The sequence below is a fragment of the Pelodiscus sinensis genome, chromosome 31 (assembly GCF_049634645.1).
Source record: "Pelodiscus sinensis isolate JC-2024 chromosome 31, ASM4963464v1, whole genome shotgun sequence".
Lineage (NCBI taxonomy): Eukaryota > Metazoa > Chordata > Testudines > Trionychidae > Pelodiscus > Pelodiscus sinensis.
In genome coordinates this window covers 8,597,356-8,612,154 of record NC_134741.1, presented here as the reverse complement: position 1 = coordinate 8,612,154, position 14,799 = coordinate 8,597,356, and the positions used below count along the sequence as shown (strand labels likewise).

Sequence of the window (14,799 nt, the reverse complement as noted above, 5' to 3'; positions counted from 1 at the left end):
GGGGGCTGGGGGAGGGAGCCGGTGTCTGTCCTGACAGGGTTTGGGGCAGGGGAGCTGGAGCCATGGCCCGCCGGGAGGGGGGAGGGGGATGCAGCGCGAGGAGCCGGGGACGCCGGGCGGAGCAACCAGGGACTTGCCGGGAAGAGGGGCGGGGCGGGACTGTGGGTGCCGGGGGGCGGGGCTGTGGAGCGGGCGGGAAGGGGCTGAAGGGGCGGGGCTGTGGGTGCCGGGGGGCGGGGCTGTGGAGCGGGCGGGGCGGGGGGCTGAAGGGGCGGGGCTGTGGAGCGGACGGGGCGGGGGGCTGAAGGGGCGGGGCTGTGGAGCGGGCGGGAAGGGGCTGAAGGGGCGGGGCTGTGGGTGCCGGGGGGCGGGGCTGTGGAGCGGGCGGGGCTGGGGGCTGAAGGGGCGGGGCTGTGGGTGCCGGGGGGCGGGGCTGTGGAGCGGGCGGGGCTGGGGGCTGAAGGGGCGGGGCTGTGGGTGCCGGGGGGCGGGGCTGTGGAGCGGGCGGGGCGGGGGGCTGAAGGGGCGGGGCTGTGGGTGCCGGCGGGCGGGGCTGTGGAGCGGACGGGAAGGGGCTGAAGGGGCGGGGCTGTGGGTGCCGGGGGGCGGGGCTGTGGAGCGGGCGGGGGGGCTGAAGGGGCGGGGCTGTGGGTGCCGGGGGGCGGGGCTGTGGGGAGGGCGGGAAGGGGCTGAAGGGGCGGGGGTGTGGGTGCCGGCGGGCGGGGCTGTGGAGCGGGCGGGGCGGGGCTGAAGGGGCGGGGCTGTGGGTGCCGGGGGGCGGGGCTGTGGAGCGGGCGGGAAGGGGCTGAAGGGGCGGGGCTGTGGGTGCCGGGGGGCGGGGCTGCGGAGCGGGCGGGGAATGTTTCTGAGCTGGGGGAGCAGCGAAGCCCCTGGATCTCCTCCGCGCGGGTAACAAGGGGGGGTTCGGGGGCAGAGCCCCCCCGCGCGTGAGGGAGGTGACACGTGACCAGCTGTAGCGCCGCGGCCGGTCGGGGCTGAGGCTGCAGGGACCCGGGTGGGCCCCACGTGGCAGCGGGTTCGCCCCCGGGTTACGAGAAATGCCCCGGCACGGCACCACCCAGCCAGACCAGCGCGAGGAAGCGCCAAGAGCCGGGGGGGGGGCATTGTCCAGCCGGACCCGCCCCCTCCCTGCCCCCAGCGGGCGCGCCCCGATACCCAGCGCCGGACCCAACAGCAGCGCAGGACGGCGGGTCGCAGCCCCTCCCCCCAGCTCCCTCCCCTACCCAGCAGCGAGTAACGGTTCCAACGGCCCTTCAGAACGGCTCCCGGCTCAGGGAGCGCGGCGCATGCGCAGTAACCGCGGCGAAGTCTGGTCCCTTTCCCTGCCCGCGCGCGGAGCGATGGGCGGGACCCGCCGAAAACCCGACCGCGGCGGAGTAGAATGGAGCGGCCCGTCAGACCGCGCATGCGCAGCAGCTCCGTGACTCCGCTCAGACTGCAGCGCCAGGGCTTAGCTCAGACCGGGCGCTGCTTGGCCCCGCCCCCCCGGTCAGAGGCTACTTCCGCGTCTCGGAGGCCGGGCCGGCTCGCAGGTGGGGCGGGGCTTTTGCAGCGCGTGTAGCGACCCGGGGGATTCCCTCCCTGCCGGGCTGGGAGCGGGGGGTGTCCCGAGGTGGGCGGGGCCGGCGCGCGCTGCTGGGGTTGCAGGGTTCGCTCTGGGCCACACGTGGCTGCGGGGGGGGGCGGGGGGAGGCTGCGGCGGGTGCGCGCGCGGGGCGCTGGGACCGGCCCTTTGTTGCGGGGGCGGGGCCGAGAGATGCCCACGTGGGCCAGTCCCGGCTTCTGCCCAGCGCGTCTGGTTGGTGCCGGGCAGCGCGCGGAGGGAGGATGCTCACCTGAGAGATTGTGCCAGTGTCTGGGCACTGCGCGTGCGCAGCACTTCTCCTGCAGCCTCTCTCTCTTCCCGCACGCGCTGTGAGATGCGGGGGGCGGGGCTAGGGTGGGGTCTGGGCAGACTCAGGTCTGGTGGGGGGCGGGGCGCCAGGTAAACTCTGCAACACCGAGAGCAAAGCCCCAGCGTGGGGGGCAGGGGGGTTAAAGCAGCTTCCCCAGGGGCATGAGGTGCGAGTCAGAGAGTGGCCCTGGCCAGGGGCCTTTTTATTTGCTTCAACATTTATTTTAATCCCTTATTCACCTGGAAAAGCGGCGAGGAGTCCTGTGGCACCTTATAGACTAACTGCGGCGTAGGAGCATAAGCTTTCCTGGGCAAAGACCCACTTCGTCAGATGCATGTAGTGGAAATATCCAGAGGCAGGTATAAATATGCAGGCCAGGATCAGGCTGGAGATGAGGAGGTGGATCCAATCAAGGAGGATGAGGCCCACTTCTAGCAGCTGATCTGGAGGTGTGAATTCCAAGAGAGCAGAAGCTGCTTTTGTAGTTAGCGAGCCATTCACAGTCTTTGTTTAATCCAGAGCTGATTGTGTCAAACTTAAAGATGAACTGTAGCTCAGCAGTTTCTCTTTGAAGTCTAGTCCTGAAGTTTTTTTGCTGCAGGATGGCTACCTTTAGATCTGCAATTGTGTGTCCAGGAAGATTGAAGTGTTCCCCTACAGGTTTTTGTATGTTGCCATTCCTAATATCAGATTTGTGTCCATTAATTCTTTTACGTAGGGACTGTCCAGTTTGGCTGATGTATATAGCAGTGGGGAATTGTTGGCACATGATGGCATATATTACGTTGGTGGATGTGCAGGAGAATGTACCAGTGACAGTATGGTTGGGTCCTGTGATGGTGTTGCTGGTGTATATATGTGGGCAGAGTTGGCACCGACGTTTGTTGCAAGGATTGGTTCCTGAATTCAAGTTATTATGGTGCAGTGTGTAGTTATTCACCTGGGAGGCACTGAGCAGGCCCAGGAGGCTGCAGACCCCCCCCCCCCCTCGCACTTTGCCCGGCCCACTCGAGCGGCATTAAAGGTGTTTACAATGTAAAAAGGGAGCTAAAGACAGGACAGAGTCTCAGAACATTTCTCTTGTCTTATTACCGGGACTCACAGAATTGCTCTCCTGTCTCTGCAACCCATAGTCATTGTTGTGCTCTGTGCAAATGTACTGTAATTACTCTGCGCAATGCAACTCAAAGTACATTTATTTTATGTAAGTAAATAAAAATCAAAGTAATCTTATGTAAAACTACTTCAGTGAAAGTATGAAAGTATCTTATCTTAATTGTACTTAAGTATTAAAAAATAAAAATTAGTTGTCCTATGGAACCCTATGCTTAACCACCCAAGTTATTGCAGGTCTCTCTCTCTCTCTCTCTCTCGCTCTCTCTCTCTCTCACACACACACACTATAATTCTATATTATATGCACACCTATACTATACATTTTTCAATGATGGAATTTAACGATAGTCACTACCTTCATTTATAAAGATGAAGAGGGACCAAATTAAATACAAGTCGGATTACAGAAATGTATTTATTTTGTTCACATTCACGGTGTGCTTTTTTCCATTGTAATGATTAATTTCCAAAATGTTTGTTCAGCCATGGGAGCATTTTTTTCTCAAAATTACCAATCCTTGCTCTTCTATGAAAAAATATGAGTCCATCACACAGAAGAATCTCTCACAGGCAGCTGATGGAGACGGAGGTCTGTTGGCCCTCGTGCACAGCTTCCTAATACTAGGAAAAGAGTGCAGCAGATCCACAGACTCTCCTGAAGACGCCAAATACCCATCAAGCTTCTTTGTAGTTTAATTTGTCTAAAATGACAGTCTTACCTTTTCTAATCCCAGTTTAATGCATGTTCCAAATGGTCCTAATATTTGGCATCAAGATGTCCGTTGCTATTAGCTCCAGGTCCTCAATTATTTCACCAAAACATTTCTGAATGGTGCACTGGAATCTATCTACCAGTGGCCTCAAGAGGGCATCATGTTTCTTTCCAGTTTTGAACCCATCAAGTATAATTTAAGCATAAAAAACAACAAATGGTCTGGTAGCACTTTATAGAAAACAAAACATTAGATGGTATCATAAGCTTTCGTGGGCACAGCCCATTTCTTCAGATGACTGGAGTTTTGAGTTTAGGATCTGCAGACCTATTTATTTTGGCTCTGCACATCCTAAACTCAAAACTCCAGTCATCTGAAGAAGTGGGCTGTGCCCACGAAAGCTTGTGACACCATCTATAAGGTTTGTTGTCTATAAAGTGCTACCAGACCATTCGCCTGTACAGGATAAACTTAAAAAACAACAAACTCGGCTATGCCCTGAAGCTGGTATAATTTATGCAGCATCCATTCCTTTAGTGTGCTTGTCTCTGCTTGGAGACTATTTAGTGCCTTCACCACTGGGCCCATAACCATGGCATATTCTGCCAATAAAACCAGCTCTGCTAGATTCAGCCTTTTGAACAGCCAATACGTAATGTTAATAAAAATACAGAATGATCAGCGGGGGGAATTAACAAAAAGAAAAGCATAACGCGAAGAACTGCTTCTTGCATACTAAATTTGGAGTCCTGAGAACACATTTCTCATGGACCTTGTTCATTCAGTATGCACCGAATTCTCTCCACAGCCATGAACACAGAGTTCCATCCTTTCTGGCATGGCCAAATGAACTGTGGCTTGCATTCTGCTTCCACCATTTTTGCTCCAATTGCTAAGTGTTCAATTTTAATTTATAGTGCTTAGCATCTGGCAAAAGTGGGCCTGGCCATCTTTTCTTAGGGGTCATTTTATTCTTGTACCACATCTATAAATGAAACTAGGTTCTGCAAGTGGCAGGCTCAGTGTTGGTGTTTTGGTACAATTTATTCACGGTTGTTATCGCTGTCAGGGACGTCTTCAGTTTTCTGAAATTTAGCTTATCAACATGAAACCCTGTAGTTGAAAACACAGTTGAAAGACACCTCTCCTCCCCCCCAAAAAAACCCCAAGCCACATTAATATGTCCCCCAATTGATATACCATGCTGGGAACAATACACTGAGGGGATCCTGGGAGAAGCTGTGACTCCACCACTGAGCCAGACATCCCCTGGTCCATCCCTCTCTCCTGCCCCCTGCACTCCAGGCCCCCCATCCAGCCCCCAGCTGCTCTCCACACTGAGGATTCCCCTGCCCTTGGCCCCATGACTGCACCATGCCAAGCAGCAGGGCTGGCAGTGGGGCAGCCGTTCTAGCCAGGCACTGGAGGAACTGGGTGCGAGGGGGGGCAGAAGGGAAGGGGCTTGGATTAAAGTTAGGGAGCCTGGTCAGTGGCCAGGCCTGTTCACCATGCTGCCCAAGAGTGGTTCTTGTTCTGCCTTGGCCCAGCTGATCCCCTCCTCCTGCCCCCAGTTGCTCAAATGCTAAGAGCCAGATATGCCCACTCAGGCTGGTAGGGAGCCTGTGGAGCCGCAAACTGGGTGTTCAACAGCCTGGGCCAGTGGCTTTGCCTGGCATCTCCAGGAGCCTGTTGGGCCAGGGGCTTCCAGTCCCAAACTGGACACCTGCTTCCCTCTTCTTTCCCCCTCTCGCCCTGCCCCCATCTCCTCACAGCTTCCCTCTCCACCCCTCATAACTTCTGCTCCTCAGCTAGGGAGACCCACTATGCAGGCACAAGTGCTGAGGTCCTGCCATCCGATCTGGGTGTAACTCGGCGTGTGCATTGCTGCCATGCGAGTGACTGTTGTGCTTTGCAGAGTCACAGGCACAGAGCTATTAGAGATGGCAAAGCCCCATTAGGTCACGGAATCTATGGCCTTTTGCCCAAACGGGAGCAGCATAGTATTTCCGGAAAAGCACTGACAATCTAACATGAGATCGTCAGTGCTTTTGCGGAAATTCAAGCGGCCAGTGTAGACAGCTGGCAAGTTTTTCCGGAAAAACAACTGATTTTCCGGAAAAACTTGCCAGTCTAGACACAGCCATTTAGACCGGGGCAGCAGGGACCCAGAGTCTTTCTTACCTGAGGGATGTTTAGAGACCTGTGTGGAAGGAGCAGGGGAGAGAGAAGCTGGTGTCTCAGTCTGGTTCCTAGTGGGCAGATTCCTGCAGCCCTTCACCTGGGAACATCCTGTCCCTCATCGCCTGGAGGCCAAAGAGTGAATTGGCCATTGAAACTCAATTTCACTTTTGTCCCCAGCTGGTCTCTCTGGGCCAGAGGTGAAGAACAGCAGTGGGACCTTTCAGGGGAAGGTTGCACAGCCATGGACTGTGTTGCCCCTGCTCTCAGGGTGGGAAAATTGGAGGATTCTAACTCCAGGCCTGTTAGAGCTGAGACTCACTAACCAGAACTTATCAGCAGTAAATGAAATAGAATCGCATGGAATTGTTTCTGTCCAGGTGTGAGACGGGGCAGTTCCAGCTACCAGAAGAGATTTCCCCTGAACTGGAAGAACAAGTCAATGCTTTCTCCCAGAAAATGATTGCGCTGTCAGAGACTCTGAGGGAATTCAAAGGTACCTAGAAGGGAGTAGGGGAAAGTTGTTTAACTATTAGAAACTATTGAATCTGGCCTCTGAAGCCAACCTTCCCCTGCCTCAATACCCATATGGAGAATGACGGCCCCATCATGCTGCTCTCCTTAGAGGCACTGAGCAAACAGACCGACATAGAGCCAGGGGTTTGCAAACTCTGAGCCTCCCGTTGGTGTCAAGGGATCCAAATAGGTAAAGTTAATGTCATGACAACGTCTTCGCCCAGCGCAGCTCTAGGTTATGACAAGAGGTGGTTAGTGACTGAGAGAAACCAGGTGGGAGGGGATGAGGAGGGAAAAGTAAATCTCACTTTCAGTTTGTGTCTCCTGGGGCGGGGATGAGGCTGCAGAGATGTTGGTTCCATTGCTGGGAGGTGCCCAAGCGAGAGAGGACATGGAAGGTTTCAGACCTTTTCATACTAAGCACTTTAGTGTGTGTCTGTCTGGTCTCTGATACAAGTGAAATGCAGAGTTCAGCGTGGGGACGTTGTTATAAAGAGGAGAGCTTGGAATCTCACCTCTGTTATCCTTTCCCCACCAGACACTCTGCCCTCTGCACTGGAGAGAGCAAGAGGAAAATCCCTGGAAGCTTTTAGACAAGGTGAGTTTGCAGGTGGAGATTTTTTAAATGAGAAAATTCCTGTGAAAATATCTTCATGGGATTGTCATTGAAGTTACCAACCAAACCCAGTGACCACGGTGCACACAGCCCTAAATCTCACCTACTGATCAAGTGAGGAGCCCCAGGGGCACTGCATTGGGACCTGCAGACACTTTGAGAAACCCTGATCTACAAGGTGTGATGCTAAAGGGGTGAAGTTAAAGCACACAACGGACGGCACCTTCAGGCTCAGATTTCACTGCTCAGTCAGTTTCAATATGGGGTTGGTTTCAAACAATAAATAGGCTGAGAGCTGATTGGCTTCCATGGTATCAGTTTGTTTATGGTGAGAAACTTCTGGATACGCAAGGGCTCTTCAGTCTAGTGCAGGCCTGGGCAAAATACAGCCTATCTAGCTCGCCAGGCAATTGGACGCAGCCCACTGATGCTTGGCGAGCCATGGGCTAGTTCCATGCTTGCCACTTCCCACCTGCAAGCCACTTCACCGGAGATGAAGCGGGAAGGCTACAGGCATTGCTTCCACTACGAGGACAATCTCATTTGCTGGTTTCTGGCCAGAAAGGAAGCACCGTGCCCCCTCCCCTCCGGCTCATATTTATTCACACACCCACGTGGCCCCATAGCCAGTTTGAGGGTTGAGCAGGCTCCCTTCTGCCTCAGAGAGGTGCTTGGCTGCTGGTCGGGAGTCACTTAGGTAAGTCTCCTGGCCAAAGCCTGCCTCTGGCACCGCAACCTCTCCCTTCCCCTTCTAGTTCTCTGCCCCCCACTCCTGCCTCCCACTCCACTTACCCAAACTCTTTGTTCCTTTCCTGCATCCAAGTAACCCTCATCCCCTTATTTTTCCACTTAGTTGCTTCTCTAAATTAACTTTACTTTAAATATCTTATGAGTAGTTGGTTAATCCAGTGCCCTAGATCACACCTACCTCCTTCACCCAAACTCCTTCCCAGATCCCTCTTTCCCTCCTGCATCCCAACCCCTTACCCAAAGCTCCCTTCTTCTTGCAATGTCCATCCCATATGCTGTATTTCCTGCTTGATGTCTTGGAAGAGTGCAGCTCTCAACCACTTTCCAAAATCTTGGAGTGCCCTTCCCCTCCCCCAATCAAAATGAATTGCCCACCCCTGGTCTGGTGGATACAGTTCAGTGAGAGTCAATAACTGAAAGCTGCATCCGGAGAGTTTGAGGCTAGAGAGAAGGCATAACTATTTGATGGGTAAGAGGATTAGCTGCTGAAACAAATGAGCAAAGTTCTCCATCTCTTTATGTCTTCAAATCAACACTAGGCAACTTTCTAGAAAACATGCTGTGGGGAAATAGCTTTGTGCCTGGGTAGCTGGGCTAAGTGTAATGGCTTGTGCCGCAGAGGGGACAGACTTCATGGCTAAGGATATCTTCTGATGCCATGAATCCATGAATTTTAAGGCCTCATCCTGCAAACACTCTTGGCACACATGTTTAATAATATGCATTAGAATGCTCATATTAACTTCCCTTCCTCTCTGTTATGGAGAGGATTTATAAAGTCTGTGTCAGATGAGAGATCCCAAGTTTGGGCTGCAAATCAATGTATGAAGACTAAGGATTATAAATACAGCAACCCAAATTAAATTAAACCTATGTCCATGTTCAGGCAGATGAATATGTGGCTTGTTAGCAGAAATACTGGGTGCTGAGAACTGAATCCCATTGTTGCAAGCAAAGTAATGTAACTCAAGCCAGGTATTGAGAGAAATAAATACGGCTTTCGGATCTAACTCGTGTGTGGCGTTTATAGAATAGCTAGACTCAACGTTTACCCAAAACTGCAGAATCCAGCATTTTTTTTACCAAGAACAGAGTCTGGACAGAATTGGGGTGTGGAAAGGATTAAAGCCCCTTCTGAAATATCTCCAATTCCCCTTCTCCCCCTGCCAGGTTACAGAACACCCATGTCTGACTCCAGCTCAGCCCCCGGCCTGCAGAGCCAGGGACAGGAAATGGCTGTGGCGGAGCCGGTGAGCTTCGAGGAGGTGGCTGTGTATTTCTCTGAGGAGGAATGGGCTCTGCTAGACCCGGGCCAGAGAGCCCTCTACAGGAATGTAATGCGGGAGAATTATGAGGCTGTGAGCTGGCTGGGTGAGGATTCCTGTCCCCTTGTCCCCTGGGCTCTGGAGCAGCTGGGTTGGGTTTGGTTCAGGGTCTTTCATTGCCAGAACCCCCAATATCAGCAGTATCTGCCCCAGTAATCCTGGGTCCTGTGTGAGAGGAGGTTCAGTGACATAATACTGGTGCTGCTCTTCCCACAGCCAAGGTCTCATTGTGGTTTCCACCATCTCATCCATGTCGTGCCTTGGCTGGAGGTGTTAGTGGAAGGGCGTACGCAGGAATGGCAGGTACCAGAGTTGTGGGGAAGAGGGCAGCTGCTCTTAGTGTCTGCAGAGTTACCTTGTGCTATTGTGCTGAGCCCCTGGAAGGAAGGCGCCATCTCAGAGTCCTTCCCTGCCTCTAGTAGATTCCATGCAAGCCAGAGCGGCACTAAATGGCAGACCAGACTGGCCGCAAGAGGAGGGCTGCTGCTGCTGGCAGAGTAGAACCAAGGCTGCAGAAGTGGAGCTGAGCTGCAGGAGTATCTACGAGCAGCAGAGAAGCAGCCCAGCCTGTCTCCACCTTGGCTGGCCACAGGAACAGCCTGGCACTGCTCTGGCTGTCTGCAGGACTGACAGCTGTTGTGGGCAGCTGACAGGGCCCACCCCAGGCACAGTCAGTCAGGATCAGGAATATGGAGCATTGGCAGGTCCTGAAGTGGCCAGCAAAGAATTTATTTTACTGATCAGGCAACTTCCCCAGCCTCCTTCTGGCTCAGGTAGAGCATCTGAGCCCAAGAGCAGGGCAAGTCCAGCCCCTAGCCAAGAGGTTTGTGGGCAGAGCCCATAGGGCTCTAGAGCTCTGTTGGGTCCTTTCCCTCCCAGCCCTAGTAACCTCACATGTGGCAGCTCAAATCTGAGTCCTGGCTAGGGGTGTCTGTCAGGCCTGAAAGTCCTAGAGCTCTCCCCCTTATGAGCAGTGTGTTCCTGTCCTGCCCAATATAGAACAGGCCCTAAGGGAGACTGAGTTGTATCCCGGAGACTGCAGCAGAGCACTCAGTTCTCCATGGGACTCAGCTGGGCTATTCCCAACATGGTAGTGGTGTGGGGGGAGGATGGAATTAGTGTGTCCTGGGATCTTGTACCAGCCAGAGACCAGTCTCTGGAAGGTGGGGGAAGGAGCCTCTCTGGGTAGGAAACTCAGATCCTGGCTTTGGAAGTAGTAATGGCAAAGACCTTAATGAACAAGATCAGCACTTGGTTAATTGCTCCCCAAATAGGATTTCCAGTCTCCAAAGCTCATCTGCTCTCTTGGGTGGAGCGAAAGGAAGAGCTGCAGATCCCGGATCTCCAAGGATGTGAGGAAGGGGATATCATCAGGGACACCCACACAGGTGAGAAATCACCTAAACTGACTCTCACCAATATCTGTATTCTAATAGTAGATGATGGTTGTGTGTTTTCATCAAGTCTGACTGGCTCTTCAGCGAATCTTCAACTTCTGTCTGAGAGTGCTGGGTGGAGAAAGAGTTATGGAGGAGCCGAGTGAACTCAGCTCATGATTATTGAATCTTTCCAGCCATTCTTTGGGCGTGTCCCCCATTTTATGTTCACCATTCAGAATTTTTCTTTCAGCTCAGCACAGTGAATGTCTCCTCTGTGGTTTCTCTTTCTATCCCAGCAGGTGATGGGATGCTGAATGAGAACAGTGAGAGGAGTCTTCAGGAGGAAGGACATGAGCGAATGGCTCCATGTGGGGTGTTAGTGGGAAGATCTGAAGGGCATGTTTCTCAGAGTCCTGAGCAAGGAGAGACTTGTGAGAGTCAGCATAGCCTACAAAGGCAGCAGGGAAACCATCCAGGAGCAGAACAGGATAAATCCAGACACAGGAGCAGAAGGTTGAAAACAAACACAGAAACTGTTCAAAAGGAAATCCCCCATCAACATTCACCTTGTGCTTACAGTGACTGTGCAACTCTTATCAAACATGAAAGAGCCCACACAGGAGAGAAACCCTTCAGCTGCTCTGACTGTGGGAAAAGCTTCAGTGACAGGTCAAATTTTGTTAGCCATAGGAGAAACCACACAGGAGAGAAACCCTTCAGCTACTCTGACTGTGGGAAAAGCTTCAGTGACAGGTCAAACTTTGCTAGCCATAGGAGAACCCACACAGGAGAAAAACCCTTCAGCTGCTCTGACTGTGGGAAAAGCTTCATTTGGAGCTCAAACCTTGTTACCCATAGAAGAGTCCACACAGGAGAGAAACCCTTCAGCTGCTCTGACTGTGGGAAAAGCTTCAGTCGGAGCTCACACCTTGTTATCCATAGGAGAGCCCACACAGGAGAGAAACCCTTCAGCTGCTCTGACTGTGGGAAAAGCTTTAGTCAGTCCTCAACCCTTGTTCTCCATAGGAGAGCTCACACAGGAGAGAAACCCTTCAGTTGCTCTGACTGTGGGAAAAGCTTTAGTCAGTCCTCAACCCTTGTTAGCCATAGGAGAGCCCACACAGGAGAGAAACCCTTCAGCTGCTGTGACTGTGGGAAAAGCTTCAGTCAGAGGTCAAACCTTGTTATCCATAGGAGAGTCCACACAGGAGAGAAACCCTTCAGCTGCTCTGACTGTGGGAAAAGCTTCAGTGACAGGTCACACCTTGTTAGCCATAAGAGAGCCCACGCAGGAGAGAAACCCTTCAGCTGCTCTGACTGTGGGAAAAGCTTCAGTGACAGGTCAAACTTTGCTAGCCATAGGAGAACCCACACAGGAGAAAAACCCTTCAGCTGCTCTGACTGTGGGAAAAGCTTCATTTGGAGCTCAAACCTTGTTACCCATAGAAGAGTCCACACAGGAGAGAAACCCTTCAGCTGCTCTGACTGTGGGAAAAGCTTCAGTCGGAGCTCACACCTTGTTATCCATAGGAGAGCCCACACAGGAGAGAAACCCTTCAGCTGCTCTGACTGTGGGAAAAGCTTTAGTCAGTCCTCAACCCTTGTTCTCCATAGGAGAGCTCACACAGGAGAGAAACCCTTCAGTTGCTCTGACTGTGGGAAAAGCTTTAGTCAGTCCTCAACCCTTGTTAGCCATAGGAGAGCCCACACAGGAGAGAAACCCTTCAGCTGCTCTGACTGTGGGAAAAGCTTCAGTCAGAGGTCAAACCTTGTTATCCATAGGAGAGTCCACACAGGAGAGAAACCCTTCAGCTGCTCTGACTGTGGGAAAAGCTTCAGTGACAGGTCACACCTTGTTAGCCATAAGAGAGCCCACGCAGGAGAGAAACCCTTCAGCTGCTCTGACTGTGGGAAAAGCTTCAGTCGGAGCTCACACCTTGTTAGCCATAGGAGAGCCCACACAGGAGAGAAACCCTTCAGCTGCTCTGACTGTGGGAAAAGCTTCAGTGACAGGTCAAATTTTGTTAGCCATAGGAGAACCCACACAGGAGAGAAACCCTTCAGCTGCTCTGACTGTGGGAAAAGCTTCAGTGACAGGGCACACCTTCTTAGACATAGGAAAACCCACATGAGAGAAACCATTCAGCTGTTCTGACTGTAGGAAATGCTGCAGTCAGAGGTAACACCTTGTTATCCATAAGAGAACTCGCACAGGAGAGAAATCCTTCAATTGCTCTGACTTTGAGATATGCTGTAGCGAGAGTTCAAGCCTTGTTGTATATAGTTGAACCCACACAGGTGAGAAACCCTATAGTGGTGGTGAGCAAAATTTTCTCTGTTGGCAGAATCCAGCCTACCTAAGGCTTTGATCCTGTCAACAAGGCAGTGCCAGGCCCCACCTCCAAATGAGGATGTGCTGAGGGGGAAGGAGCTTAGCCCCACCCCCTCTTCATGCTATGTAGCCACTAGAAAGGAGGCAGCCCTAGGCTGAGTCTTTGCCACACAACCTGAGACCACCACTAGAGGCACTGCTGCCACTGCACTACTGGCCTTCAGGGGCTGGTCCTGGGCTGCATGGCTACAGCAGCAACACCTCCAGCCCTGGACTGAATGGGTGCAGTAGTGGTGCCTCCGGTATTCGGGGCTGGTCCTGGTCTGTGTGGCTGCTGCAGCAGCAAAGCCTTCCTCCAGGGTGAACCGGACAGTGTGGCTGGAGATGTTGCTTCAAGTGGGCCCAAAACCAGGTAATATTTTCTGTCATTCCCCAGACACTGCCTCCCAATCTCCTCAATTCCCTTTCCCCCAGCAGTTAGCACCCCCAGCTTGCTCTGACACCCTCCTTTTTTCTTGTACCCTCTCTCCTGGCCACATACTGCACCTTACCCCTGGCCAGACACCTTCCTGTTTCTGTATCCCAGAATATTTCTCAAGACCCCAACCCTTTCTTGATGCCCCTGTCACATTATTGGATTTTAAGGTGAGCATAGAGATCGCTGCTGTCATCACAGGGAACTGTTTGCCCCAAATTTGGTAAAAGTGGGCCATGTAAGGTGTCAAACAAAAGCTGATATTGTGCTGATTCTATGTAAGGTATTCATGTACTTGTTTGGAATTTTCATGGGGAGTTATGACTATGGTCTATGCTGATGCTGTGTATGGACTGCCTGTCATGAGGAAGGAATGTCCAATGAGTGACTGTGATAATCAGTACAGCTCCAAGGACAATGGCTCTCCGGGTGGCTAGTACACACCTGGGGAATGCATGTGGAAAGCTGCAAAGCAGCCAGGCCACAGTGTTTGCTGGCATATGAAACAGACAGGTCACTTGACCATGTGATTAGCTCCAGCTTGGGAGACACCAGAAATGAATATCAAATGCCATGAGAGGGGGCTCCATCTTGTCTTCAGTCTTGTTTCTTATCCCAGATGCAGCTTTCCTAAGGACAGAGACACGGGAAGGATTGCTGACCCATCTTGACATACGATGTATGCCAGAGACTTTTATGCTAGCAGTTTGTAACCTCTCCGCTAAGATCCTGCATCAAGAACTTGTTGATTGATGTATATAATGTATTCTCCTTAACAACCTTACTCTCAACCTTTTCTTTCTTTTATTAATAAACCTTTAGATTCTAAAGGATTGGTCCACTGTGATCTTGTGGGTATGATCTAAAGTATAAATTGACCAGGGATTCATGGCTGGTTCTTTGGAACAGGGTGGATCTGTTCTGGGTTGGAGAGATTGGGCTCTATAACCCCTCACCTGTGTATAAGCCCAGGGCTGATTGTGGAACAGGAAGAGCTGGGGTATCTGAGGGGTTTTGCTCATGAGGCTTCTTGTGGGCTGGACTGGCCGATGAAGTGCTCAGTGTGACTGGTTTGTGGCCTATTTCGGAAAGGTCTACAGTCAAGGGCTGTAAGCAGTCCTGGTTTTGAGCAATTTTCTCTGAGTGGATTCCCTCAGCAGTGACCAGACCTGGCCCCGCCCTCTCCAAACCTTCTGTAGGTTACTGTTGCTCATGGAAACTCACTGTTAATTACATAATTAGTCAAGCCATTTTGCTAGGGCTGCATCTGGGGAGTTGCATTTAAATTATTAAAGAGATTAAACCTTTTAACTTTCTCATGTTAGTTGATCAAACTTTATTTTAAATTAAGTAAAATATTTATGTTCAATACATTAAAAAAATCAATATTTTTATTTATTGCAGGGGTGGAGAACCTTTTTTGCATTGAGGGCCACTAACCCACAGAAAAGTCAGTTGGAGAACACACAAGTGAGAAGGAAAA

General features: G+C 52.0%; 1 protein-coding gene across 1 annotated transcript; it reads left to right on the top strand.

The window, feature by feature from the left end:
- The first annotated feature begins 873 nt into the window (after positions 1–873).
- On the top strand, positions 874–14,103 carry LOC142821524 (uncharacterized). Its single transcript, XM_075912691.1, has 7 exons — positions 874–909; positions 6,304–6,419; positions 6,978–7,037; positions 8,976–9,176; positions 9,347–9,433; positions 10,405–10,518; positions 10,809–14,103. The coding sequence occupies exons 2-7, from the start codon at positions 6,383–6,385 to the stop codon at positions 12,662–12,664; spliced, it is 2,355 nt and encodes a 784-aa protein (XP_075768806.1). The 5' UTR covers positions 874–909; positions 6,304–6,382; the 3' UTR covers positions 12,665–14,103.
- The last annotated feature ends 696 nt before the right edge of the window (positions 14,104–14,799 follow it).